Raw genomic sequence first — 20,209 nt, forward strand, 5'->3', positions numbered from 1 at the left:
GTAAAGATTATGACATTGTGCTACTATTTAGCAATGTGAGTAAGAGTTAGACCAGACAACAAAGGACAAGGAGAACTGGCTACAGACAACTGGGAAACTAAGATAAAGAGGCCTCCCAATTTAGGGAGGGGAGAAACTGTTATGAAAACATGGTGCAGAATATTGTGAGAACGGCAATAACTGAGTAAAGCAGGGAGTAGGATGTGTGTGTGTGTGTGTGTGTATGTATGTGTGTATGCATGTGTGTATATGTGTGTGTGAACTGAAGGTCAGTAGAGCAGTTTTAGAGTGGAAAACTACAGCCCGCCTACAGAGGGAAGGGATTTCTTTTTGTATGACGTATGAGTATAAAAGATGGACTCTGAAATTGTGATGGCAGAATTCTCAATGAATAAATATCTCTGACTATGCAGACCGGGACTCTGGCCGTTACTTAAATCCCAAAAGACTTACAACCTTTTGGGAGACGCACAGAGACACTAAAATAGTTTGTTAAATAATTAACAGTGGGATGGACAGAGTAGCTGAGGGGTGGGGTTAAGAAGATAGGTGGGATGGACAGAGAGTAGCTGAGGGGTGGGGTTTAAAAGCTCATGTTCTATAATAGTTATGACTGAAAACAAGATATATAATGTATACCGTATGTGTTTAAGTACTGTCTATCCAGATATGTACAGTACCAGTCAAAAGCTTGGACACACCTACTCTAAGGGTTTTTCTTTATTTTTACTATTTTCTACATTGTAGAATAATAGTGAAGACATCAAAACTATGAAATAACACATATGGAATCATGTAGTAACCAAAAAAGTGTTAAACAAATCAAATTATATGTTATATTTACGATTCTTCAAATAGCCACCCTTTGCCTTGATGACAGCTTTGCACACTCTTGGCTATTTGAAGAATCTCAAATATAAAATATATTTTGATTTGTTTAACACTGTTTTGGTTACTACATGATTCCATATGTGTTATATCATAGTTTTGTTGTCTTCACTATTATTCTACAATGTAAAAAATAGCAAAAATAAAGAAAAACCCTTGAATGAGTAGGTGTGTCCAAACTTTTGACTGGTAGTGTATATCAAATAACTATATTCTTGTTATGTAACTACTGTGAAAAAAAAATGCCATGTATGTAAAATGTGTGTAGAATGTACATGCAACAAGAAAATAAAAAGCTGTCAAAACAAAGTTATTTTGTCCTCCGAAGAGGGGGCGTGGTGGATGGACCAATAAAAAAAACAGTACCATGCGATTGAGGGACAGTTGTGACCTTTCTTGATGATCTAAGCTGCTAGTGTAGTACTACCCTGATATACTGTCCTGAGACAGGCTGTGTAGTACTACCCTGATATACTGTCCTGAGACAGGCTGTGTAGTACTACCCTGATATACTGTCCTGAGACAGGCTGTGTAGTACTACCCTGATATACTGTCCTGAGACAGGCTGTGTAGTACTACCCTGATATACTGTCCTGAGACAGGCTGTGTAGTACTACCCTGATATACTGTCCTGAGACAGGCTGTGTAGTACTACCCTGATATACTGTCCTGAGACAGGCTGTGTAGTACTACCCTGATATACTGTCCTGAGACAGGCTGTGTAGTACTTCCCTGATATACTGTCCTGAGACAGGCTACCCTGATATACTGTCCTGAGACAGGCTGTGTAGTACTACCCTGATATACTGTCCTGAGACAGGCTGTGTAGTACTACCCTGATATACTGTCCTGAGACAGGCTGTGTAGTACTACCCTGATATACTGTCCTGAGACAGGCTGTGTAGTACTACCCTGATATACTGTCCTGAGACAGGCTGTGTAGTACTACCCTGATATACTGTCCTGAGACAGGCTGTGTAGTACTACCCTGATATACTGTCCTGAGACAGGCTGTGTAGTACTACACTGATATACTGTCCTGAGACAGGCTGTGTAGTACTACCCTGATATACTGTCCTGAGACAGGCTGTGTAGTACTACCCTGATATACTGTCCTGAGACAGGCTGTGTAGTACTACCCTGATATACTGTCCTGAGACAGGCTGTGTAGTACTACCCTGATATACTGTCCTGAGACAGGCTGTGTAGTACTACCCTGATATACTGTCCTGAGACAGGCCGTGTAGTACTGGAGGGATGGTCTGATCTATACAGTATGTAGTCATGGAGGGATGATCTATACAGTATGTAGTCATGGAGGGATGATCTATACAGTATGTACTCATGGAGGGATGATCTATACAGTATGTAGTCATGGAGGGATGATCTATACAGTATGAAGTCATGGAGGGATGGTCTGATCTATACAGTATGTAGTCATGAAGGGATGATCTGATCTATACAGTATGTACTCATGGAGGGATGATCTATACAGTATGTAGTCATGGAGGGATGGTCTATACAGTATGTTGTCATGGAGGGATGATCTGTATAGTATGTATACTATATATACTATATATATGGTCCTCTGTAGCTCAATTGGTAGAGCACAGCGCTTGTAATGCCAGGGTAGAGGGTTCGATCCCCGGGACCACCCATACATAAAAATGTATGCACACATGACTGTAAGTCGCTTTGGATAAAAGCGTCTGCTAAATGGCTTATTATTATATTATTATGTACTCATGGAGGGCTGATCTATACAGTATGTAGTCATTGAGGGATGATCTGATCTATACAGTATGTAGTCATGGAGGGATGATCTGATCTATACAGTATGTACTCATGGAGGGATGATCTATACAGTATGTAGTCATGGAGGGATGATCTAAACAGTATGTAGTCATTGAGGGATGATCTGATCTATACAGTATGTAGTCATGGAGGGATGATCTGATCTATACAGTATGTACTCATGGAGGGATGATCTATACAGTATGTAGTCATGGAGGGATGATCTATACAGTATGTAGTCATGGAGGGATGATCTGATCTATACAGTATGTACTCATGGAGGGCTGATCTATACAGTATGTAGTCATGGAGGGATGATCTATACAGTATGTAGTCATGGAGGGATGATCTGATCTATACAGTATGTACTCATGGAGGGCTGATCTATACAGTATGTAGTCATGGAGGGATGATCTATACAGTATGTACTAATGGAGGGATGATCTGATCTATACAGTATGTAGTCATGGAGGGATGATCTATACAGTATGTAGTCATGGATGGATGATCTATACAGTATGTACTCATGGAGGGATGATCTATACAGTATGTAGTCATGGAGGGATGATCTGATCTATACAGTATGTAGTCATGGAGGGCTGATCTATACAGTATGTAGTCATGGAGGGATGATCTATACAGTATGTAGTCATGGAGGGCTGATCTATACAGTATGTACTCATGGAGGGATGATCTATACAGTATGTACTCATGGAGGGATGATCTGATCTATACAGTATGTAGTCATGGAGGGCTGATCTATACAGTATGTAGTCATGGAGGGATGATCTATATAGTATGTACTCATGGAGGGCTGATCTATACAGTATGTACTCATGGAGGGATGATCTATACAGTATGTACTCATGGAGGGATGATCTATACAGTATGTACTCATGGAGGGATGATCTGATCTATACAGTATGTAGTCATGGAGGGATGATCTATACAGTATGTCCTCATGGAGGGATGATCTATACAGTATGTAGTCATGGAGGGATGATCTGATCTATACAGTATGTCCTCATGGAGGGATGATCTATACAGTATGTAGTCATGGAGGGATGATCTGATCTATATAGTATGTACTCATGGAGGGATGATCTATACAGTATGTAGTCATGGAGGGATGATCTGATCTATACAGTATGTCCTCATGGAGGGATGATCTATACAGTATGTAGTCATGGAGGGATGATCTGATCTATACAGTATGTCCTCATGGAGGGATGATCTATACAGTATGTAGTCATGGAGGGATGATCTGATCTATATAGTATGTACTCATGGAGGGATGATCTATACAGTATGTCCTCATGGAGGGATGATCTATACAGTATGTAGTCATGGAGGGATGATCTATACAGTATGTAGTCATGGAGGGATGATCTATATAGTATGTACTCATGGAGGGATGATCTATACAGTATGTAGTCATGGAGGGATGATCTGATCTATACAGTATGTCCTCATGGAGGGATGATCTATACAGTATGTAGTCATGGAGGGATGATCTGATCTATATAGTATGTACTCATGGAGGGATGATCTATACAGTATGTCCTCATGGAGGGATGATCTATACAGTATGTAGTCATGGAGGGATGATCTGATCTATATAGTATGTACTCATGGAGGGATGATCTATACAGTATGTCCTCATTGAGGGATGATCTATACAGTATGTAGTCATGGAGGGATGATCAATACAGTATGTAGTCATGGAGGGCTGATCTATACAGTATGTACTCATGGAGGGATGATCTATACAGTATGTACTCATGGAGGGCTGATCTATACAGTATGTAGTCATGGAGGGCTGATCTATACAGTATGTACTCATGGAGGGCTGATCTATACAGTATGTAGTCATGGAGGGATGATCTGATCTATATAGTATGTACTCATGGAGGGATGATCTATACAGTATGTCCTCATGGAGGGATGATCTATACAGTATGTAGTCATGGAGGGATGATCTATACAGTATGTAGTCATGGAGGGCTGATCTATACAGTATGTACTCATGGAGGGATGATCTATACAGTATGTACTCATGGAGGGCTGATCTATACAGTATGTACTCATGGAGGGCTGATCTATACAGTATGTACTCATGGAGGGATGATCTATACAGTATGTACTCATGGAGGGATGATCTATACAGTATGTAGTCATGGAGGGCTGATCTATACAGTATGTACTCATGGAGGGCTGATCTATACAGTATGTACTCTTGGAGGGATGATCTATACAGTATGTAGTCATGGAGGGATGATCTATACAGTATGTACTCATGGAGGGATGATCTATACAGTATGTACTCATGGAGGGATGATCTATACAGTATGTAGTCATGGAGGGATGATCTATACAGTATGTACTCATGGAGGGATGATCTATACAGTATGTACTCATGGAGGGATGATCTATACAGTATGTACTCATGGAGGGGTGATCTATACAGTATGTAGTCATGGAGGGATGATCTATACAGTATGTAGTCATGGAGGGATGATCTATACAGTATGTACTCATGGCGGGATGATCTATATAGTATGTACTCATGGAGGGATGATCTATATAGTATGTACTCATGGAGGGCTGATCTATACAGTATGTACTCATGGAGGGATGATCTATATAGTATGTACTCATGGAGGGATGATCTATATAGTATGTACTCATGGAGGGATGATCTATACAGTATGTACTCGTGGAGGGATGATCTATACAGTATGTACTCGTGGAGGGATGATCTATATAGTATGTACTCATGGAGGGCTGGCTGCTGGTCTCGTGCTCCAACTCCTCTTCCTCTATACATGGGCTGATGAAGGGCCTCTCCCCCCCGGGCAGCAGGGCCTGGCTCTGGCTGCTGTACATGTGCAGGTTGAGGGGCCCCAGGAGAGTGCAGGAGCCCGACGCAGCAGGGGCCCCGCCGCCAGACCCCCCGCTACTCGACGCTGTACGTTTGAAGGGGTTGGAGTGATCGAACAGGGACACAGCAATGGAGGCTCGCGTTCTGGCACCTGGGAGACGGGAGAGGACATGACGGGTTAGTCATATATTCAGGGACAGCTTTGTTGTAATGAACGTCAAAACTCATCCTAAATTATACTGAAAATGATGCGGTAGTTTCATCACTCCTATAACTGAGAACTAAGAATGTTTAAGTGTGGCCTTAACACAAGCTGTGTGCAGTAACATCCTGGTCCCAGAGCGTGGTTTAGTTTGGTGGTTACCTCGTCCCTTCATGATGTAGTCTATAGCCCTGTCGTTGATGGCAGAATCACTGGGTTTAATGTCCAGGAACGGCTTGTTACCCACTCCCATGGAAACCAGCTCCTGGTTACGGATCTCTGAACACACAACACAGAGATGAATTAACCACACTGAGCCAACCCAGACAGACACAGATAGTAACACAGAGATGAATTAACCACACTGAGCCAACCCAGACAGACACAGATAGTAACACAGAGATGAATTAACCACACTGAGCCAACCCAGACAGACACAGATAGTAACACAGAGATGAATTAACCACACTGAGCCAACCCAGACAGACACAGATAGTAACACAAAGATGAATTAACCACACTGAGCCAACCCAGACAGACACAGATAGTAACACAAAGATTAATTAACCACACTGAGCCAACCCAGACAGACAGTCGATAGTAACACAGAGATGAATTAACCACACTGAGCCAACCCAGACAGACACAGATAGATACAAAGATGAATTAACCACACTGAGCCAACCCAGACAGACCCAGATAGATACAAAGATGAATTAAACACACTGAGCCAACCCAGACAGACCCAGATAGATACAAAGATGAATTAACCACACTGAGCCAACCCAGACAGACCCAGATAGATACAAAGATGAATTAACCACACTGAGCCAACCCAGACAGACCCAGATAGATACAAATATGAATTAACCACACTGAGCCAACCCAGACAGACCCAGATAGATACAAATATGAATTAAACACACTGAGCCAACCCAGACAGACAGTCGATAGTAACACAAAGATGAATTAACCACACTGAGCCAACCCAGACAGACACAGATAGTAACACAAAGATTAATTAACCACACTGAGCCAACCCAGACAGACAGTCGATAGTAACACAGAGATGAATTAACCACACTGAGCCAACCCAGACAGACACAGATAGTAACACAGAGATGAATTAACCACACTGAGCCAACCCAGACAGACACAGATAAAACTTTTATCCACTGTTATGCTCTTGGTATTCTCTCTCTCAATTCAATTTAAGGGTTTTATTGCCATGGGTGGGCGGTCCCTCTCTCTCTCTCTCCCTCCCCCCCTCTCTCCCTCCCCCCTCCCTCCCTCCCTCCCTCCCTCCCTCCCTCCCTCCCCCCCTCCCTCCCTACCTTTATTCCGTGTAGCCTGCTGCCAGAGGATACGTGCGATGTTGGAGGTCCAGGCATGTTTGATGTCTGTGTTGGAGGCCTGCAGAACGTACGTCTGGTTCTTACTGGTCCTGCGTCTGAACCACACCTCGAAACGAAGACCGTTGTCCCCAGACATCTCGGTCATCCCCACATCCGCCGTCTGGAAGGAGGGAGGGAGATGACGCGATTCCCAGCAAAATAACATTCTATTTTTTCCAAGATTCTAAGTTTTTGCTTATCACATCTCTACATTGTAAAAACTAAAGGGGAACCACATCCCTGTCACCACTACAACTGACCACAGTATAACCACATCCCTGTCACCACTACAACTGACCACAGTATAACCACATCCCTGTCACCACTACAACTGACCACAGTATAACCACATCCCTGTCACCACTACAACTGACCACAGTATAACCACATCCCTGTCACCACTACAACTGACCACAGTATAACCACATCCCTGTCACCACTACAACTGACCACAGTATAACCACATCCCTGTCACCACTACAACTGACCACAGTATAACCACATCCCTGTCACCACTACAACTGACCACAGTATAACCACATCCCTGTCACCACTACAACTGACCACAGTATAACCACATCCCTGTCACTACTACAACTGACCACAGTATAACCACATCCCTGTCACCACTACAACTGACCACAGTATAACCACATCCCTGTCACCACTACAACTGACCACAGTATAACCACATCCCTGTCACCACTACAACTGACCACAGTATAACCACATCCCTGTCACCACTACAACTGACCACAGTATAACCACATCCCTGTCACCACTACAACTGACCACAGTATAACCACATCCCTGTCACCACTACAACTGACCACAGTATAACCACATCCCTGTCACCACTACAACTGACCACAGTATAACCACATCCCTGTCACCACTACAACTGACCACAGTATAACCACATCCCTGTCACCACTTCACCTGACCACAGTATAACCACATCCCTGTCACCACTACAACTGACCACAGTATAAACACATCCCTGTCACCACTACAACTGACCACAGTATAACCACATCCCTGTCACCACTACAACTGACCACAGTATAACCACATCCCTGTCACCACTACAACTGACCACAGTATAACCACATCCCTGTCACCACTATAACTGACCACAGTATAACCACATCCCTGTCACCACTACAACTGACCACAGTATAACCACATCCCTGTCACCACTACAACTGACCACAGTATAACCACATCCCTGTCACCACTACAACTGACCACAGTATAACCACATCCCTGTCACCACTACAACTGACCACAGTATAACCACATCCCTGTCACCACTACAACTGACCACAGTATAACCACATCCCTGTCACCACTACAACTGACCACAGTATAACCACATCCCTGTCACCACTACAACTGACCACAGTATAACCACATCCCTGTCACCACTACAACTGACCACAGTATAACCACATCCCTGTCACCACTACAACTGACCACAGTATAACCACATCCCTGTCACCACTACAACTGACCACAGTATAACCACATCCCTGTCACCACTTCACCTGACCACAGTATAACCACATCCCTGTCACCACTACAACTGACCACAGTATAAACACATCCCTGTCACCACTACAACTGACCACAGTATAACCACATCCCTGTCACCACTACAACTGACCACAGTATAACCACATCCCTGTCACCACTACAACTGACCACAGTATAACCACATCCCTGTCACCACTACAACTGACCACAGTATAACCACATCCCTGTCACCACTACAACTGACCACAGTATAACCACATCCCTGTCACCACTACAACTGACCACAGTATAACCACATCCCTGTCACCACTACAACTGACCACAGTATAACCACATCCCTGTCACCACTACAACTGACCACAGTATAACCACATCCCTGTCACCACTACAACTGACCACAGTATAACCACATCTCTGTCACCACTACAACTGACCACAGTATAACCACATCCCTGTCACCACTACAACTGACCACAGTATAACCACATCCCTGTCACCACTACAACTGACCACAGTATAACCACATCCCTGTCACTACTACAACTGACCACAGTATAACCACATCCCTGTCACCACTACAACTGACCACAGTATAACCACATCCCTGTCACCACTACAACTGACCACAGTATAACCACATCCCTGTCACCACTACAACTGACCACAGTATAACCACATCCCTGTCACCACTACAACTGACCACAGTATAACCACATCCCTGTCACCACTACAACTGACCACAGTATAACCACATCCCTGTCACCACTACAACTGACCACAGTATCTCACCGTGCTTATTCTGTTTTGGTGCAACACCAACTGAAAATAATGTTTATAGGAGACCTTAAAGGAGTGTTTGTAGATATGGAGGGCCCTACCTTAAAGGAGGGTTTGTAGATATGGAGGGCCCTACCTTAAAGGAGGGTTTGTAGATATGGAGGGCCCTACCTTAAAGGAGTGTTTGTAGATATGGAGGGCCCTACCTTAAAGGAGGGTTTGTAGATATGGAGGGCCCAACCTTAAAGGAGGGTTTGTAGATATGGAGGGCCCTACCTTAAAGGAGGGTTTGTAGATATGGAGGGCCCTACCTTAAAGGAGTGTTTGTAGATATGGAGGGCCCTACCTTAAAGGAGGGTTTGTAGATATGGAGGGCCCTACCTTAAAGGAGGGTTTGTAGATATGGAGGGCCCTACCTTAAAGGAGGGTTTGTAGATATGGAGGGCCCTACCTTAAAGGAGTGTTTGTAGATATGGAGGGCCCTACCTTAAAGGAGGGTTTGTAGATATGGAGGGCCCTACCTTAAAGGAGGGTTTGTAGATATGGAGGGCCCAACCTTAAAGGAGGGTTTGTAGATATGGAGGGCCCTACCTTAAAGGAGTGTTTGTAGATATGGAGGGCCCTACCTTAAAGGAGGGTTTGTAGATATGGAGGGCCCTACCTTAAAGGAGGGTTTGTAGATATGGAGGGCCCAACCTTAAAGGAGGGTTTGTAGATATGGAGGGCCCTACCTTAAAGGAGTGTTTGTAGATATGGAGGGCCCTACCTTAAAGGAGGGTTTGTAGATATGGAGGGCCCTACCTTAAAGGAGGGTTTGTAGATATGGAGGGCCCTACCTTAAAGGAGGGTTTGTAGATATGGAGGGCCCTACCTTAAAGGAGGGTTTGTAGATATGGAGGGCCCAACCTTAAAGGAGGGTTTGTAGATATGGAGGGCCCTACCTTAAAGGAGTGTTTGTAGATATGGAGGGCCCTACCTTAAAGGAGGGTTTGTAGATATGGAGGGCCCTACCTTAAAGGAGGGTTTGTAGATATGGAGGGCCCAACCTTAAAGGAGGGTTTGTAGATATGGAGGGCCCTACCTTAAAGGAGTGTTTGTAGATATGGAGGGCCCTACCTTAAAGGAGGGTTTGTAGATATGGAGGGCCCTACCTTAAAGGAGGGTTTGTAGATATGGAGGGCCCAACCTTAAAGGAGGGTTTGTAGATATGGAGGGCCCTACCTTAAAGGAGTGTTTGTAGATATGGAGGGCCCTACCTTAAAGGAGGGTTTGTAGATATGGAGGGCCCTACCTTAAAGGAGGGTTTGTAGATATGGAGGGCCCTACCTTAAAGGAGGGTTTGTAGATATGGAGGGCCCTACCTTAAAGGAGGGTTTGTAGATATGGAGGGCCCTACCTTAAAGGAGTGTTTGTAGATATGGAGGGCCCTACCTTAAAGGAGGGTTTGTAGATATGGAGGGCCCTACCTTAAAGGAGGGTTTGTAGATATGGAGGGCCCTACCTTAAAGGAGGGTTTGTAGATATGGAGGGCCCTACCTTAAAGGAGTGTTTGTAGATATGGAGGGCCCTACCTTAAAGGAGGGTTTGTAGATATGGAGGGCCCTACCTTAAAGGAGGGTTTGTAGATATGGAGGGCCCTACCTTAAAGGAGGGTTTGTAGATATGGAGGGCCCTACCTTAAAGGAGTGTTTGTAGATATGGAGGGCCCTACCTTAAAGGAGGGTTTGTAGATATGGAGGGCCCTACCTTAAAGGAGGGTTTGTAGATATGGAGGGCCCTACCTTAAAGGAGTGTTTGTAGATATGGAGGGCCCTACCTTAAAGGAGGGTTTGTAGCTATGGAGGGCCCTACCTTAAAGGAGGGTTTGTAGATATGGAGGGCCCTACCTTAAAGGAGTGTTTGTAGATATGGAGGGCCCTACCTTAAAGGAGGGTTTGTAGATATGGAGGGCCCTACCTTAAAGGAGGGTTTGTAGATATGGAGGGCTCTACCTTAAAGGAGTGTTTGTAGATATGGAGGGCCCTACCTTAAAGGAGGGTTTGTAGATATGGAGGGCCCTACCTTAAAGGAGTGTTTGTAGATGTAAACGTCCAGTCCTCCTTCGATGCGTTTGGGTTTACTGAACAGCACCAGGTCTTCAAACAGGAACACATGGCGCTGACACTTCTTCCTGCCGTACCAGATCCAGAACTCATCCTGTCTGACCAACTGACCCTGCTCCTTCAGATTCACCTGGGGAGGAGAAGAGAAGAGACAGGCTCAGTATACAAGAGTTCACGTTGCACGTTGCCATCCTCCCAAGTCTCGTTCCTCACGCCGCTGCTGTTTCTGAACACGAGGAAGTGAAAGTCCTGGCTGCTAAAGCAAGTCTAAAACCGTATCACTGTGGTATTTTACAATCCCCACTTGACACCGAGAGTTTGTCATATTATCATTGTACCATAACTTGTACCACACAGGAGGTTGGTGCCACCTTAATTGGGGAGGACTGGCTCGTGGTAATGGCTGGAGTGGAATGAGGACGGGCTCGTGGTAATGGCTGGAGTGGAATAAGGATGGGCTCGTGGTAATGGCTGGAGTGGAATAAGGATGGGCTCGTGGTAATGGCTGGAGTGGAATAAGGATGGGCTCGTGGTAATGGCTGGAGTGGAATAAGGATGGGCTCGTGGTAATGGCTGGAGTGGAATAAGGATGGGCTCGTGGTAATGGCTGGAGTGGAATAAGGATGGGCTCGTGGTAATGGCTGGAGTGGAATAAGGATGGGCTCGTGGTAATGGCTGGAGTGGAATAAGGATGGGCTCGTGGTAATGGCTGGAGTGGAATAAGGATGGGCTCGTGGTAATGGCTGGAGTGGAATAAGGATGGGCTCGTGGTAATGGCTGGAGTGGAATAAGGATGGGCTCGTGGTAATGGCTGGAGTGGAATAAGGATGGGCTCGTGGTAATGGCTGGAGTGGAATAAGGATGGGCTCGTGGTAATGGCTGGAGTGGAATAAGGATGGGCTCGTGGTAATGGCTGGAGTGGAATAAGGATGGGCTCGTGGTAATGGCTGGAGTGGAATAAGGATGGGCTCGTGGTAATGGCTGGAGTGGAATAAGTGGAATGGTATCAAATACATCCAACACATGGTTTCCATGGTTTCCATGATGCCATTCCATTCGCTCCGTTCCAGGCATTATTATGAGCCGTCCTCCCCTCAGCAGCCTCCACTGTTGTACCATAACTTGTGCCCCTGTGTTTTCTGTGAGGGTCAAAGAAGACATGATATCTCTCAGGCTGAAGGTGTCACTCACGTCACAGTCTCGGATGGCGTCCATGGCGAGCAGGTCGTTGCCGTGACGCAGCTGGAACTTGACCATCTCTGCAGCGGCCTGAAGGTAGGCCAGCTCTGTCTCCTGTGCCTCGCTCACCTCCTTGATCAGGTCCTTCAGGAGTAGAGCGTATTTAGACATTCTCTGGATGGGCTTTAACAGGTAGGAGGCCAGGTCCATCTTATCTCCCAGCTCCAGCTGCTTGTTCTAAAAGAGGTTAGAGGTCAAAGGTTATACAGGTAGACAGTTAGGTGCAAAAAGCCACAGCTAGTTGTCTGTAAGGTCTGAAGCATAGCACATGTTTGTATGTTCGTGTGTTCCTTCCTCACCCTGAAGAAGCTGTTTCCGTGGCTGGCCAACAGCGTATCAGACCTGGGCTTGTTCTTACTGTACAGAGCGTACAGGCCAAACGCGTCCTGCTGTGGATTACATGGGGAACAAAACAAATCATTCTACTGAGAGAAAACAGAAAACCCTCTTGTTCTGTAAACATGCCCTGTACCAACAGGAAACGTGGACTTTCCATTTCTCCACCAGTTCGGGTTTTTATTCGGCGAGAATTCTGGCGATACGTCAAATTGCTTGGTTGCTTTTTATATTCATCCAGAGTGCAGTATCTCTCCCAGACTTTTATAGCCAGGACGAATGTGTCCACTTTGGGTGCATCCCAAATGACACTCTATTCCCTATTTAGTGCACTAATTTGACCAATGCCCATAAGGCTCTGGTCAAAAGAAGTGCACTACATAGGGAATATAGGGTGCCATTTGGGACGCATCCTTAAGTCTCCCTGTTATAAGCCTGGGATAGAGGCCTATTCTTCAGCTGCTGTTTGAAGGGTGGAAAATCAGGATGTTTAAATCAAACCAAGGGGTCTGAGAACGACCACAGTTATGAAGGGAGAGAGAGAGAGAGAGACAGAGAGAGAGAGAGAGAGAGAGAGAGAGAGAGACAGAGAGAGAGAGAGAGAAAGAGAGAGAGAGAGAGAGAGAGAGAGAGCGTGTGAGGGAGATACAGTGGGGAAAAAAAATATTTAGTCAGCCACCAATTGTGCAAGTTCTCCCACTTAAAAAGATGAGAGAGGCCTGTAATTTTCATCATAGGTACACGTCAACTATGACAGACAAAATGAGAAAAAAAATTCCAGAAAATCACATTGTAGGATTTTTAATGAATTTATTGGCATATGATGGTGGAAAATAAGTATTTGGTCAATAACAAAAGTTTCTCAATACTTTGTTATATACCCTTTGTTGGCAATGACACAGGTCAAACGTTTTCTGTAAGTCTTCACAAGGTTTTCACACACTGTTGCTGGTATTTTGGCCCATTCCTCCATGCAGATCTCCTCTAGAGCAGTGATGTTTTGGGGCTGTCGCTGGGCAACACAGACTTTCAACTCCCTCCAAAGATTTTCTATGGGGTTGAGATCTGGAGACTGGCTAGGCCACTCCAGGACCTTGAAATGCTTCTTACGAAGCCACTCCTTCGTTGCCCGGGCGGTGTGTTTGGGATCATTGTCATGCTGAAAGACCCAGCCACGTTTCATCTTCAATGCCCTTGCTGATGGAAGGAGGGTTTCACTCAAAATCTCACGATACATGGCCCCATTCATTCTTTCCTTTACACGGATCAGTCGTCCTGGTCCCTTTGCAGAAAAACAGCCCCAAAGCATGATGTTTCCAACCCCATGCTTCACAGTAGGTATGGTGTTCTTTGGATGCAACTCAGCATTCTTTGTCCTCCAAACATGACGAGTTGAGTTTTTACCAAAAAGTTATATTTTGGTTTCATCTGACCATATGACATTCTCCCAATCCTCTTCTGGATCATCCAAATGCACTTCAGACGGGCCTGGACATGTACTGGCTTAAGCAGGGGGACACGTCTCGCACTGCAGGATTTGAGTCCCTGGCGGCGTAGTGTGTTACTGATGGTAGGCTTTGTTACTTTGGTCCCAGCTCTCTGCAGGTCATTCACTAGGTCCCCCCGTGTGGTTCTGGGATTTTTGCTCACCGTTCTTGTGATCATTTTGACCCCACGGGGTGAGATCTTGCGTGGAGCCCCAGATCGAGGGAGATTATCAGTGGTCTTGTATGTCTTCCATTTCCTAATAATTGCTCCCACAGTTGATTTCTTCAAACCAAGCTGCTTACCTATTGCAGATTCAGTCTTCCCAGCCTGGTGCAGGTCTACAATTTTGTTTTTGGTGTCCTTTGACAGCTCTTTGGTCTTGGCCATTGTGAAGTTTGGAGTGTGACTGTTTGAGGTTGTGGACAGGTGTATTTTATACTGATAACAAGTTCAAACAGGTGCCATTAATACAGGTAACGAGTGGAGGACAGAGGAGCCTCTGAAAGAAGAAGTTACAGGTCTGTGAGAGCCAGAAATCTTGCTTGTTTGTAGGTGACCAAATACTTATTTTCCACCATAATTTGCAAATAAATTCATTAAAAATCCTACAATGGGATTTTCTGGATTTTTTTTCCTCAATTTGTCTGTCATAGTTGACGTGTACCTATGATGAAAATTACAGGCCTCTCTCATCTTTTTAAGTGGGAGAACTTGCACAATTGGTGGCTGACTAAATACTTTTTTTCCCCACTGTATGGTTGTGACAACATGGAACCAGCTAGAGAGATTAGGGGCTGCAGGTAGAGTAGAGTTCAGTATTTTCACAGCTGGGTTGGTAGTTGAAGGTAAAAGCGCCTCCCTCAGGACAAAGTTGAACTCTAATCACCAGTCATGTTACCTCAGTAACACATTGTCATTCGGCTGTAACAGAAGTGGATATCCTCTACTGTTTGAGGAACATACTGTCATTAGGCTACAGAGTAAGAGGTATGAAGTCTCTTACGTGTGGTAGGAAGCAGTGTGAGACTCGTAATAGGTGATTGTAGTATTAATGATACCTCTAGGTATATTGAAACAAGCCATTAGAGGTATGAAATCTCTTACGTGTCGTAGGAAGCAGTGTGACACCCTCAGAGGGTGATTACAGCAGCTCTCTAACTCCTTGAGGAAGTACTGGCTGTGGAAGTCCATTAGTTTCTCCAGGTTCCCAAAGATGACGCTCCGTTTTCCCCTGAGGTCCTGCGGGAGGTCTCCTCTCTCCATCTCAGGGAAGTAGTGCTCGATGATGTAGCGGAGGGAACGCACGTAATCTCTCTCCGTGGTCACCATCTCATCCACGATGTGACGCAGTTTACTGTGGAGGGAGAGAGAGGACTGTTAAGACTGGTCAGTTTACTGTGGAGGGAGAGAGAGGACTGTTAGACTAGTCAGTTTACTGTGGAGGGAGAGAGAGGACTGTTAAGACTGGTCAGTTTACTGTGGAGGGAGAGAGAGGACTGTTAAGACTGGTCAGTTTACTGTGGAGGGAGAGAGAGGACTGTTAAGACTGGTCAGTTTACTGTGGAGGGAGAGAGAGGACTGTTAGACTGGTCAGTTTACTGTGGAGGGAGAGAGAGGACTGTTAAGACTGGTCAGTTTACTGTGGAGGGAGAGAGAGGACTGTTAGACTGGTCAGTTTACTGTGGAGGGAGAGAGAGGACTGTTAGACTGGTCAGTTTACTGTAGAGGGAGAGAGGACTGTTAGACTGGTCAGTTTACTGTGGAGGGAGAGAGAGGACTGTTAAGACTGGTCAGTTTACTGTGGAGGGAGAGAGAGGACTGTTAGACTGGTCAGTTTACTGTGGAGGGAGAGAGAGGACTGTTAAGACTGGTCAGTTTACTGTGGAGGGAGAGAGAGGACTGTTAAGACTGGTCAGTTTACTGTGGAGGGAGAGAGAGGACTGTTAGACTGGTCAGTTTACTGTGGAGGGAGAGAGAGGACTGTTAAGACTGGTCAGTTTACTGTGGAGGGAGAGAGAGGACTGTTAGACTGGTCAGTTTACTGTGGAGGGAGAGAGAGGACTGTTAGACTGGTCAGTTTACTGTGGAGGGAGAGAGAGGACTGTTAAGACTGGTCAGTTTACTGTGGAGGGAGAGAGAGGACTGTTAGACTGGTCAGTTTACTGTGGAGGGAGAGAGAGGACTGTTAGACTGGTCAGTTTACTGTGGAGGGAGAGAGAGGACTGTTAGACTGGTCAGTTTACTGTGGAGGGAGAGAGAGGACTGTTAGACTGGTCAGTTTACTGTGGAGGGAGAGAGAGGACTGTTAGACTGGTCAGTTTACTGTGGAGGGAGAGAGAGGAGGAGAGGAGTGTTAAACTGTCCAGTGTGGTCCTCAGTCCCCAGCCCATCTGAAATTAGCCCACTACCATATTGTTATTTATTTTGCTCATTTGCACCCCAGTATCTCTATTTGCACATCATCTCTTGCACATCTATCATTCCAGTGTTAATACTAAATTGTAACTATTTTGCACTATGGCCTATTTATTGCCTTACCTCCATAACTTACTACATTTGAACACACTGTATATATATTTTCTGTTGTATTTTTGACTTTATGTTTTGTTTTACCCCATATGTATCTCTGTGTTGTTGTTTTTATCACACTGCTTTGCTTTATCTTGGCCAGGTCACAGTTGTAAATGAGAACTTGTTCTCAACTGGCTTACCTGGTTAAATAAAGGGGGAATAAAATAAAAAAATAAAAAAAATATGGGGTCAGCCACCACAGACACCCAGACACCACAGACACCCAGCCACCACAGACACCCAGCCACCACAGACACCACAGACACCCAGCCACCACAGACACCCATCCACCACAGACACCACAGACACCCAGCCACCACAGACACCCAGCCACCACAGACACCCTGCCACCACAGACACCCAGCCACCACAGACACCCAGCCACCACAGACACCAGACACCACAGACACCCAGCCACCACAGACACCCAGCCACCACAGACACCCAGCCACCACAGACACCCAGCCACCACAGACACCCAGCCACCACAGACACCCAGACACCACAGACACCCAGCCACCACAGACACCCAGCCACCACAGACACCCAGACACCACAGCCACCCAGCCACCACAGACACCCAGCCACCACAGACACCCAGACACCACAGACACCACAGACACCCAGACACCACAGACACCCAGCCACCACAGACACCCAGACACCACAGACACCCAGACACCACAGACACCCTGCCACCACAGACACCCAGCCACCACAGACACCCTGCCACCACAGACACCCAGCCACCACAGACACCCAGCCACCACAGACACCCAGTCACCACAGACACCCTGCCACCACAGACACCCAGCCACCACAGACACTGTGCACCAACAGGCACAAACTAAATCTATTCAAAGATGAAGGGGACTAAGTAAACCTTTGTTGTCTTGCTTCTTGTTGCTTTGGTCTCTTCAGAGTATAGACTGTTGTGGTTTCTCTAGACTATGGCAACTCTCCAACACAAGAGCAGTGGATTCTAAACACCAAAGCAACAAAGAAAGGCAACAGCATGCTGGGGGTCTCTCAGCTTCTCCCTCCTTCTCCTTCCCTCCCTCAGTTCATCTCTCTCCCTCCCTCCCTCCCTCCCTCCCTCCCTCCCTTCTCCTTCCCTCCCTCACTCCCTCCCTCCCTCCCTCCCTCCCTCCCTCCCTCCCTTCTCCTTCCCTCCCTCCCTCCCTCCCTCCCTCCCTTCTCCTTCCCTCCCTCCCTCCCTCCCTCCCTCCCTCCCTCCCTTCTCCTTCCCTCCCTCCCTCCCTCCCTCCCTCCCTCCCTCCCTCCCTCCCTCCCTCCCTTCTCCTTCCTTCCTTCCCTCCCTCCCTCCCTCCCTCCCTCCCTCCCTCCCTCCCTTCTCCTTCCCTCCCTCCCTCCCTCCCTCCCTCCCTCCCTCCCTCCCTCCCTTCTCCTTCCCTCCCTCCCTCCCTCCCTCCCTCCCTCCCTCCCTCCCTCCCTCCCTTCTCCTTCCCTCCCTCCCTCCCTCCCTCCCTCCCTCCCTCCCTCCCTCCCTCCCTCCCTCCCTCCCTCCAGTGTGCCAGTGCAGGGGGGTTCTGTGCCACCCTGTGTGGGGTAAGGGTCTGTGAAGAGTGTGATTGGCGCTCTGGTGACAGCCTCTCGGCATCAGGCCCAGCCTCCATACGGCCACACACAGAGCCTTTTACACACACTCAACAAAAGGTACTGTCTAACAGTCAAGGCCAACGTGCCTGTGTGTGTAGCTGGACTAGACTGGTACCTACCTGCCCTTGGCGCGGGGCTCTGGTGCCGGACTACTGGTAGTGCTGCTGGGGGGGGTCTTCAGTGCCTCTCCTGCTGCCCAGCCAGGAGGCGTCATTCTGGGGGAGTAGGGTCGTTCGGCCACCTCCCTACTACTGACCTCCAGGCCTTTAATAAACACCCCAGTGTTCCCGCGCCGCGCTGGCTCGCTCAACGTACGCTGGCAGGTCCCATAGCGGGAGGAGTCAGGGGTGGCGGGGGCAGGGCTCTGGCAGTCGAAGCTCTGGGTCTTGCGGAGCGGGGGTCGGCGAGCAGGGTTAAGGGCGGAGCTTGGCTCCAGGGGGGGCAGGGAGGGGGAGAAGGAGCAGGAGGAGGTACGGCCCTGAGCCTCCATACGGGCCCGGTGGGACGACTCCTCGGAGGAAGTGCTACGGGTGAGGCGCTGGGTGGAGAGGGGGGTGTGGAGCGGGGTGTGGTGGGGGGTGAGGGGGAGCTTGTGCTCCAGACCGTAGGGCCCCTCTCTGTCCCCTCCTCCGGTCTCCTGTCTGGGGCTGCAGGCGGACTGAGCTGAGGCAGAGCTGGAAGTGGAGGAGAGTCTCTCTCTGCCCCCCCACACCCCACTAAAGGCCTTTCTACAGACATATGAAACACTGCTGCTCCTCTCGTGTCCCTTGCCTACACGGCTGTTACCGTCAGAGTAGCGTCTGGGGGTGGCGTCCCCTGCCCCGCTGCCCTTCCCTGTACCTGTTGTACCCGACCCGGGTGACTCTCCCGCGGGCAGGGCTCGCCTCGTCCTCAGGGCGGCCTCCAGCTTCTTCTCAAACATCTGCTTGGTCTCCTGGCACTTGGACCAGGCGAACTTCCACTGTTTGAGGCCCTGCTCACTCTTCACCTCCCCAGCCAGCTCCTTCATCTCCTGGAAGCAGGGGTCGGGGATAGGGGGGTGCTGCCGGCGGTACCCCTCCAGACAGCTGATCACCCCCTGGCACTTGTCAGGCACTGTGCAGTCCTCCATGCTGATGCTGGCCAAGTGGCGCATCCCCTCCAACGCCCACTCATATGCCTGGAGAGAGAGAGAAGACATTTAGTTAATTTAATCAATAGTTGTCTTGAATGTTCCAAACTCATACGTCTGGAGAGAGAGAGGGGAGGAAAAACAAGTCATTCTTCTGCTACACTTCTCATGTTGGTCATTTAGCAGACACTCTTATCCAGAGAGAATTACAGTCAGTGTATTAAACTAAGGTGGGTAGGAAGAGAGAGGGAGAGAACAGATAGATAGAGA

At 47.3% G+C, this 20,209-nt stretch overlaps 1 protein-coding gene across 1 annotated transcript in view; it reads right to left on the reverse strand.

Moving 5' to 3' along the window:
* Positions 1-19,983, reverse strand: part of LOC311114742 (puratrophin-1-like) — a 23,132-nt gene extending 3,149 nt beyond the window's left edge. The window contains exons 1-8 of the mRNA XM_084189978.1: positions 18,948-19,983; positions 15,742-15,991; positions 13,113-13,202; positions 12,766-12,990; positions 11,534-11,704; positions 7,100-7,280; positions 5,928-6,044; positions 5,457-5,714 (exon numbers count right to left, since the gene is read on the reverse strand). Of these exons, the coding sequence (XP_084046104.1) occupies positions 5,457-5,714; positions 5,928-6,044; positions 7,100-7,280; positions 11,534-11,704; positions 12,766-12,990; positions 13,113-13,202; positions 15,742-15,991; positions 18,948-19,963 (2,308 nt within the window). The 5' untranslated portion in view covers positions 19,964-19,983. The remainder of the gene's footprint in view (positions 1-5,456; positions 5,715-5,927; positions 6,045-7,099; positions 7,281-11,533; positions 11,705-12,765; positions 12,991-13,112; positions 13,203-15,741; positions 15,992-18,947) is intronic.
* Positions 19,984-20,209: the final 226 nt, after the last annotated feature.

The sequence above is a fragment of the Coregonus lavaretus genome (assembly GCF_964263955.1).
Source record: "Coregonus lavaretus genome assembly, contig: HAP1_SCAFFOLD_4894, whole genome shotgun sequence".
NCBI classification, from domain to species: Eukaryota; Metazoa; Chordata; class Actinopteri; order Salmoniformes; family Salmonidae; genus Coregonus; species Coregonus lavaretus.